General features: G+C 53.7%; 1 protein-coding gene across 5 annotated transcripts; it reads right to left on the minus strand.

The window, feature by feature from the left end:
• Window positions 1-714: 714 nt before the first annotated feature.
• Window positions 715-7,344, minus strand: Socs2 (suppressor of cytokine signaling 2). 5 transcript variants are annotated; one of them, XM_052753178.1, is made up of 3 exons: window positions 7,033-7,344; window positions 4,136-4,503; window positions 715-2,195 (listed from the first exon to the last, which is right to left on the minus strand). In XM_052753178.1, exons 2-3 carry the CDS (start codon window positions 4,272-4,274, stop codon window positions 1,738-1,740), a joined length of 597 nt encoding a protein of 198 aa, XP_052609138.1. In that variant the 5' UTR covers window positions 4,275-4,503; window positions 7,033-7,344; the 3' UTR covers window positions 715-1,737. The 5 variants fall into 5 exon arrangements, with proteins under 5 accessions (XP_052609138.1, XP_052609133.1, XP_052609135.1 ...); XM_052753173.1 differs by lacking the exon at window positions 7,033-7,344 and adding an exon at window positions 5,932-6,168; XM_052753175.1 differs by lacking the exon at window positions 7,033-7,344 and adding an exon at window positions 5,331-5,910.
• Window positions 7,345-8,379: the final 1,035 nt, after the last annotated feature.

Here is an 8,379-nt window from a genome sequence, read left to right on the forward strand (position 1 = left end):
TGAGGTTATGACTCCACCATTGACTGGACTCAGTAAAATTAGCTCTTAATTAAATATTAGGCTACAGAGACTCTTCCTAAGCCACACCCGGCAATCCTTCATGTTTGGATAGGCTTAATAATCTCTTCCAGGTGTTAAAAACTGTTTGGGAATTTCAAAAACTGCAAGATAATTTGAGAAGCAAGTTCTATTATTCTGCACTCTATAATTTTCTATTCACTCAGCGTGTACACATGGTACACCAGGTTCACGTTTCCCCTGGAACACTGTAGTCTACGGGTCGGCAGGGGACATGTGAAGAGGGCCAGAAGAATCTATGTCTAGACTCCAGGAAAGATAACACGTTTGCAGCCGTCGTGAGACTGTGGGACCAAAGAAAGTGTTCATAAGACCTGTCGCTTTTATTTAGTATTGCGTCTGCTCAACTTGTTAACGATCAGACCATGACTTAATTTCGATCGTTTTGAAAACACGAAAGGCATGGGGAGTATGCCCGTGCAAGTTGCACAGGACTAGGCTGTCTGACAAATCCTGCTCTGTAAACCAGGCTTTCTAAAACATGCAGGGCAGGTGCAGCCCTTATTTGGAGGAGAGCAAGTTAATGTTCTACCCTGTGCTGATTGCTTAGCTTATTTCACTTGATATAGGTTTTTATGACAACCTTTTATTACCATGGAAATGTACATCTACAATTCAAAGTAATAAATGCAACTTGTAAAAGTCAGAGGGTTTTTTTTAAATTATTTAATACATTCTAATCAAATAGTAACAGCAGTAAATAAACACTTTGAAAAACAGGCAAGTACCCCCTTATATCTGGAAGAAAAGTCAGTCAGTATTCTACATGGTAGAAGGGAGAAAGCTGTTGATGTCCGTGGTCAGACAATTCAAGGACAACTTGGAAACTTCTAAAGCCATTTCCAAAATCCAATGGCAATAGGCTAGGACTCACAGCTACTTCAAGGAGTAAAATGTCTCTATCTACATTGGGTTTTATTATCGAGGATTGAGTTGCACCTGTAGAGCATGACATTCTTGTCTTTAGCCTTAAAAGGAAAAGAGAGAAGTCTCTTCTTTTTGCACCAGTTTGAAATGTTTCTGTAAGTAAGGCTGCCTTGAAATGGATTACTACAGTACTCATTCACGGGAGAGTTCATACGTGTAGTAAAAAGACAAATACAGGATCTCATGGTGACTAATTTTTGGTCGATTTGGTTAATTGCATAAAAGGAGGGGTAAATGCAAGCATGATTGGTTTAACACAACTCCTACTAGATACATCCGTATGTAAAACATAACATGTTCTAACACAGACTGGTCACCAGGCACCTACAAGGGCAGCTAAGCCTGGGCCAGCCAGGGTCTTTTCCTACACGCAACTGTCTCTCCTATGGAGCTTGGACTTTTGACCCAGTGCATAGGAACCCGAAAAAAGGCAGGTCATTCTGATAGCGATATTCCCTCGCCTTTACGTGGGACGTTTTGTTTTTAATTTTAAAGGGCCATTTGATCTTGCCCAGCCATAGGAAAAGGAGGCATCACTCAGTTGAAACTACCTAGGGGAATTTAAAAATACCTAGCTACATCTTCACACCTTTAAATTAGATGGAGCTCAACTGTCCTTAAGAAAGAATTCTGTGCATTTATCCAGAGAAGGGCCTCCAGGTAGTCTTACGTAGCTGCATTCGGAGATAGTCTATATGAGGCATGTGTTAAAAAAAAAAAAAAGAGAAATACTTATACCTGGAATTTATATTCTTCCAAGTAATCTTTTAGTCTTGTTGGTAAAGGCAGTCCCCAGATGGCACCGGTACATTTGTTAATGGTGAGTCGGCAGAAATGCTGCAGAGACGGGGCTGACGTGTACAGAGGTTTGGTCAGGTACAAGTGAACAGTCCCGTTCCGAGGGGCCTCCGGGCCGGTCCGTTTATCCCTGCACATCTGGACGTAGTAGTCAATCAGATGAACCACGCTGTCAAACTGCTTAAGCTTGGACTTGACACATATGATAGAATCCAACCGGAACTTCCCATCCTGGTACTCAATCCGAAGGTTGGTCGGTCCGGCGGACGTCTTAACGGATATGGTTAGCAGGTAGTCTGAGTGCGAACTGTCTCTAATCAAGAACGTCCCTTCCGGCGCCTCCTTGAGTTTCTCTTTGGCTTCACTAACAGTCATGCTTCCCCAGTACCAGCCTGGGGTTTCCATTCAAAAAGAAAAAGAGGAGAAAGTGAAACGGTTATTGTAAGAACGTTTAGAAATACTGTCTGTACTTGGTAGTAATTGTTCCAGCTGTTTGGTTTTGTTTGAGACACAGGGCCTCATGTAGCATATAGGCTGGCCTCAATTTTACTTGGTAGCCAAGGATAACCTTGAACTTCTGATGCTTCTGAATTCACCTCCCAAGTCCTGGGATTTACCGGCCTGCGCCACTGCGCTCAGCTAATTGTTCTTGTTATGCCTATTTTCTAAAAAAATGCCCACAGAACCAGGGAGGCTACATAGCAGGGGGGACCCTAGGATGACTGTGGCTGATAGTAAGTTTTGGTTTTACTCAACCACTGGGCAAGCCTCAATGAAACATTTCACTATTAGGATAAGAATGTTTACTGTGTCAAGCTGGTAATAGAAAAATAAATAAATAAAAATGAAAAAAAAATGCCCGTGAGTGAAAGTTCCCAGGGACTATCATTAATCTTTTGGTAGGTATTTAATAAAAACTGAAGTCCATTCTAGGCACAACTGTCAGCCAACTTCTTTCTTTTCAAATGATTTTCTGTAGCTCTTCTTTAAACTATGTTTAGATTGTCTTCTAATGAACCCAAAGAACTTTTGCAATATGATAGACATACTGGCTGAGAAAAAAAAAAAAGATTCTTTCAGTAATAGCTTAATTGAGACAAAAACCTAAGTAAATTAGAAATAAATTAGAAGTTAGGGAGAAAAGTGGAAAACTTATCTCCACTATTTCCAATAAAAACAAAAGCAACTTTTTTGAGTGGTTGGTAACCCCCAGACCTGCCCCCAAAGAACTTGTAATGTTTAGCCCTAGAAAGCACTACTGTTGACTGCTTTGATTAAAACTAGTTAAGGTCTGAGGAGAGAGAGGGCGCTGATATATGGCACTTAAAGTTTACAGTTCTCACTATATCCTTCTGGACTCTGTCCTGGTTCAAATCGTATTACAACCCCTGATCTCTGAAATCTCTATTTGATTGTCTTGGTCATATCCAGAATCTCCCTTACAAAAGTGACTCAAGACACTTCATTTAGTAAGTTTGAACAATGTGCCCTCCGTTTCGGCTGACACACACACACACACACACACACACACACACACACACACACACACACCGCCAATAAATAATATTATATCCGGGAATATATATAGGTATATAGGCCCGGGAAAGTTTCTGGAGGAGAGAAAGACGGGGGGCAGAAAGAAAAGACTGGAACTCTTTTTCCTCTCCCACGGTCTAGTACTACCAAAAGTTGTCTTGCCTCAAGACAAGACTTTCATCACAAGAACTTGTTTTCAAACTATTGAGAGAAAATAATAGACTTTTCTTTTCCTTCCGATGCGCAGAGCGGCGCCTGAGACAAGCTGTACCTGGACGAGCTTGTCCTGGGGCAAGACCCTTGCCGGCTGCCTTCGGCTAGGCTACCCCGCAGCTGCGCCCCACGCAGTCTGTCTGTCTCCCAACTTGGCCGCCACCGTCCCGGGGCTGCGGCGGCGGCGGCGGCGGCTGAGCCCGGGAGCGCACGCAGCCCAGCCCGGAGGCGGCACAGCCCCACTGGCCGCCGGCTCGCCCTGCGTTCGGGGAGACGCTTGGCCGCTTTTCTCCCACGCGGGTGCGAGCCGGAGCGCCTAAACCCGAACCCCGGCCGAAAGCAGCCCCGGGTCCCCCGCGCCGGGAGACCGTGCCCAAAGGTCGCGCTCTGCACCCCTGCACTTGGCTTTGGTCGCCACCTAAGATCCCCGCCGAGTTGGCGGGCGAGCATCCCTCTCCGCGGTTCCCCGGGCTCTGGAGCCGGAGGGGACCCGAGGCGAGGAGGCTTCGTTCCATCGCTCTCGGGGCTCCCCATCTGGACCCGCGCCCCGCCTAGCACCCCTCGCCGGCCGCCAGCTCCCTACCTGTTTGACTGAGCTCGCGCAGGGCCTTGGCCAGCCGCGCCGCCTCTGGGGACGGCTCCTCCGCCGACCCCGCGGTCCCCCACTGGCTCCGCGTCCTGTCCGCGCCATTCCCGGAGGGCTCCAGGCACCGCAGGGTCATGGGAGATGCGTCCACGCGTCAGGGACAGGTGGTCGCCCGAGCTGGGGGGGCCAGAGGACCTTGCGTCCTTTCTTGGAAGTCGCCGGGTATCCCGAAACGAGTCTCTGCGGGGTGTCCGAAATGGTGGCGGAGGGGGAGGGGACTGCAAGCAGCTGGTTCTCCCTCTCCAAATTCCGGCAGGGTGGTGGTGTGGCCAAGTCCCTCGCAGACGCGGTCACCCACGGATCGCCTGTGAAGAGACAATGGGGCAGAGACTGGGTCAGTCTGGACTGGACCCCTAGGGCCAGGGTGGGGGTGGGGAAACAGACACGTGGAAAATCCCAGGGACTCCTCCGCCTGCGTGCTTCTGTGCCACTTAAACCCAAGCATCCAGTTAACGCCCTGCCCAGCTCTGGGGGAAAAAGAGAGCAGAGACCCAAGACACTAGAGTTGGCCTGAGTGCAGGGGTGAGGTGGGAGACAGGGTGAGGGGTAGACAAGGTGTTTTCCCGCCCAAGAACTGTGCTGGAATCAACACACAGGCAGCCTAGGAAAACAGTCACCTGCGGGTCGGGATAGGCCTTTGTCATGGGCAAGTAAGGAAAAAAAAAAAAAAAACATAATAAATGCAAAGAACATGGCAGTTCTCTGTACTTGGCATTTCCATCCAACACTCCGAGCAGCCCCGGGGCCCTTGGGAGGATGCATCCGGCAAAACCTGGTTCCACGCCCTAGAGCGCCGCAGGGCTCCTGGGTCGCCAGCCGAGGGTGCTGCGGTGCGCTCGCTAAGCGGTGCGCCAAGCCGCCGCATCCCCGCCGCGGAGGCGACCTCGCCCCGACTCCTGCGAGTTCCCGGAGCACGCTCCGGACAAGGACCCGGGGAGCGCAGCGCTGGTCGCTCGGAAACGCGGGACGCTGCTCCCTGCAGCCGCCGCCACCGCCGCGGGCGCTGTCGAGGAATCAATCGGCCGGAGAGCGGGCAGCCCCCGCCCGAAGCTCCAGAGGAGGCCGGGGCTGAACCCGCAGCAGCAGCAGCGAGCGCGGCGGGACGTGCCATCCACCGGCACCGAGGTCTTACCTCCGCCGCGGCGACGGCTGCCTCCGCACCAGGAAGCCTCCCCAGCGGACATGGGGCGGGCGGGGGAGCCGGGGAGAGGAGGGGTGCCCGTCTGAGGTCCCCCCGTTGACGTTTATTTCAAGAGCGAGATGCCTGGGGATGCAACCGGCTCCGCGCTCGGTAGAAACAGCCGGACTTGGCTGCGCCAAAGGCAGACAAAAATCCCAGGGATCGTCGCCTCGCTCGCCAGCACCCCCCCTTCCCCGCGCCTCGCCCCAGGCTGACACCCCTGCTCTCTAGTGCCGAAGGAGATGGAAAGAGAAAGGGTGGGGGGGAGCAAGGGCGGAGGCTGGCGGGGAGGAGCGGGAGATCAGGTTATTAGGATTATAAATTTGGATAGCAGTGGTTGGGGAGGGGGGGGGGGGGAGGCTACGAAGACTTGGCGAGGCCGGGAGGGAACCCGGGAGAGGAGGCACTTTGCGTCCGGATGGGGTTGAGCCGCGACTCGAACTCTCCCGGGGAGCCCTCAACTGAGGAAGCCCCAGCAGTCCACCGCTCCGGCGCTCGCACCCCGCCGCCCTCCCCTCCCCCGGGCGGAGCCTTCGGGCTTCGCGAGCGGTACCTGCCGCAAGCTTCCGGGCTCGGGGCGCAAGGGATCTGGAGTCCGCTCGCCCGGAGTCCCGGCTCGCACGGTCCGCGACCCGCGCGCAGCGTTGGCGGCTGCGGGAGGGAAGGCTCATGCTTCAAGGGAAGCCCAGGGCCCGCGAGCCGCAGCGGCGGCGAGACTTGGCAAGAGTTAAACGTCTGTCCCCGGAGCAGAGGGTGCGCGCGACTTCCCAGCCCCGCGCGCCGCCCTCGCTCCCCGCCTCCCCGCCTCCCGCCCCCCCCCCGCCCCCCGCGCGCCCCGCCCCGCCCCGCCGCTGCGGAGGCCGCTTTCCAGGAACTTTCCAGGAATCCGCCTCACGTGACCGCAGCCCCCGCCAGCGCTTTAAAGAGGCTTGGGCGCTAATGCGCAGGCTTCAAGGGAGCCCGGGTGGAGAGCCGAGCCGGTGCCGGTGCGGGTGCCGGTGGCCGCGGTGTGCAAGCCTGCGGCTCCGCCCTCCTCGGATCCTGCACCTCGGGGTGCTCGGGGACAAGTGGGAGAGGTCCCCAGCCATTGCCTTTTAGGCGGCCAGTGCCTGCCCCTATCCGCATCAGCTGAGCACCTTGGTCCCCCCCGAATAGCAGTAGCCCCTCTTCTCCAGCCCGCCGTGGAGGAGGGGACCTTTTTTCCAGCCATCCACACCACCGCGGGCCTGCCAGTCGCCACCCTCCGCAGTACAGGGTGCATTGATGGGGGGAGCAGGGTGCATTGATGGGGAGGAGGGGCGCTCAGAAGTCGGTCCCTCCCGCTCTAAGACACACGGAGCCGGGGCAAGCAGGCTACTGCCCAGGTCGACGACCAGTCCCGGGGGGGGGGTGGGGGGGGCTCGGGAAGCGAACCAGAGGCCGTCACCCCCGGCCAGGGTCCTCCAAGGCGGAGACCAGCGCCTCCTTAAAAACCGCATGGACAGCTCTCGATCCCTCCCCCTGGAGCTCGGGCGGTAGTCCCCTGCACCAGCCTTGCCCAGCTCCTCCCTTCCTCCCTCCGCTCCACTCCAACGTGTCCTTCCGCGCCCCCCCCCCCCGCCCCCGAGAGGCCCACCCGGCCCACCTGCTTGGCCTACAGAGGAGATGCCCTTACCTATGTCCCGGTGGGTTGCGGGCTGACGGGCCTGGTGCTTTCTATCTCTGTGATTCCCTGCAAAGCTTAGGGACCCAGAATTCCGATCCAGCACCTTTTTCCTATTGGGACCCTCACTTTGCACTCTGTTGGAGGCCACCTGGCCTCCCAGCCTACATTCAGGCACGCCGGGCCCTGAAACGTGACCCACTTTAGATGTGACCTACTTTTTACAGAAAAACAAACAAACAACAAAGAGAAATAACACTCATGGGAAAACCGGATTCAAAGTTTCGATAGCCATTTTTCTTTGAAATACTTTTCTGTTGCATCACTGCTCAAAAGCTTGAAAGGTCAATGGCCACTTTTAGTTGAAGCTGTGGCTGTGGGGAAGTTGGGCAAGGGAGGCCAGGAGAGGGTGGGGGAGGCGCGCTTTCCAAGCCTTGCCTGCTGCCCCGCCTGCCGGCCCTGGGAGGAAACACAACCAACCAGCTTCAAGGCCTTGGACCAGTTTTTATCCGCAGTAATTTTTTTTTCTCTTAAATAATTCTATACACGTGTCAGAACGGTGACTGAGGGGACATAACGCAGCTTACAGGGGCTTTGTCGGCGATGGATTCGTATGCAAAAGGGGATGTTTTCTTGGAATCTTTGATGGGGAGGGTGGAGCTTAGTGAAGTTGTAAAAAGCCTGTCTGTGCAAAGCAGTTGAATAGCTGAACGGGGTGCTCACCATCTTTACACCCCTAACCTTTTCTGTAAAATTAAAAGCTAGATGCAAGCTGTTGGTGAAACGTTAACTCGAATGAACAAATCGGGTCCCCCATGGAGCCTCTGTGTAGTCAGAGCCCAACTTAAACTTTTTAAACCACTAAAATGTCCGGGGTTCACGAAGGCCAACGTTTCTCTGTATGGATGATCCTTTCTTGGTAGAGAATCTCAGAGAAGGCGTGTACCTATGCTTCTGTACTCCCAAAAGTGTGTGTGTGTGTGTGTGTGTGTGTGTGCAGAAATTAATGTAATTCCTATTTAATTGTCAGTTGGAATAAATCTTCCAGCTGTGTTACTTTACTGGTTACTATGATCGAACACCTGGCACAGGCAGTTTCGGGGAGGAAGGATTGATTTTGGCTCACGGTTCACGGGACACAGCCCAACACGGGCCAGGAAGGCCTGGGAGCTGGAGGACTCCCTCCACAGAGGCAGGAGTCGGTGGTGCGGTCTGCTGGAGAAGGCGGGGCAGGAAACGGGTATAAGTGGTTCCTTCTACCACTCCTGGGACCACGCCAGCAACCCACTTTCTTCAGTGAAGCCCCACCTTGTAAGACAGTAATTCTCAACCTTCCTAAGGCTGTGACCCTTTAATACA

Source organism: Peromyscus californicus, unplaced genomic scaffold (assembly GCF_007827085.1).
Source record: "Peromyscus californicus insignis strain IS unplaced genomic scaffold, ASM782708v3 Scaffold_24__1_contigs__length_46423439, whole genome shotgun sequence".
Taxonomy (NCBI): Eukaryota; Metazoa; Chordata; class Mammalia; order Rodentia; family Cricetidae; genus Peromyscus; species Peromyscus californicus.

Excerpts from the sequence above, each read along its gene's own strand:
- Socs2 (XM_052753178.1), bottom strand. The coding sequence starts at position 4,274 with ATGACCCTGCGGTGCCTGGAGCCCTCCGGGAATGGCGCGGACAGGACG. Across the intron at positions 2,196-4,135 it reads GCGCGAGCTCAGTCAAACAG|GCTGGTACTGGGGAAGCATG; the intron begins GTAGGGAGCTGG and ends TGGAAACCCCAG.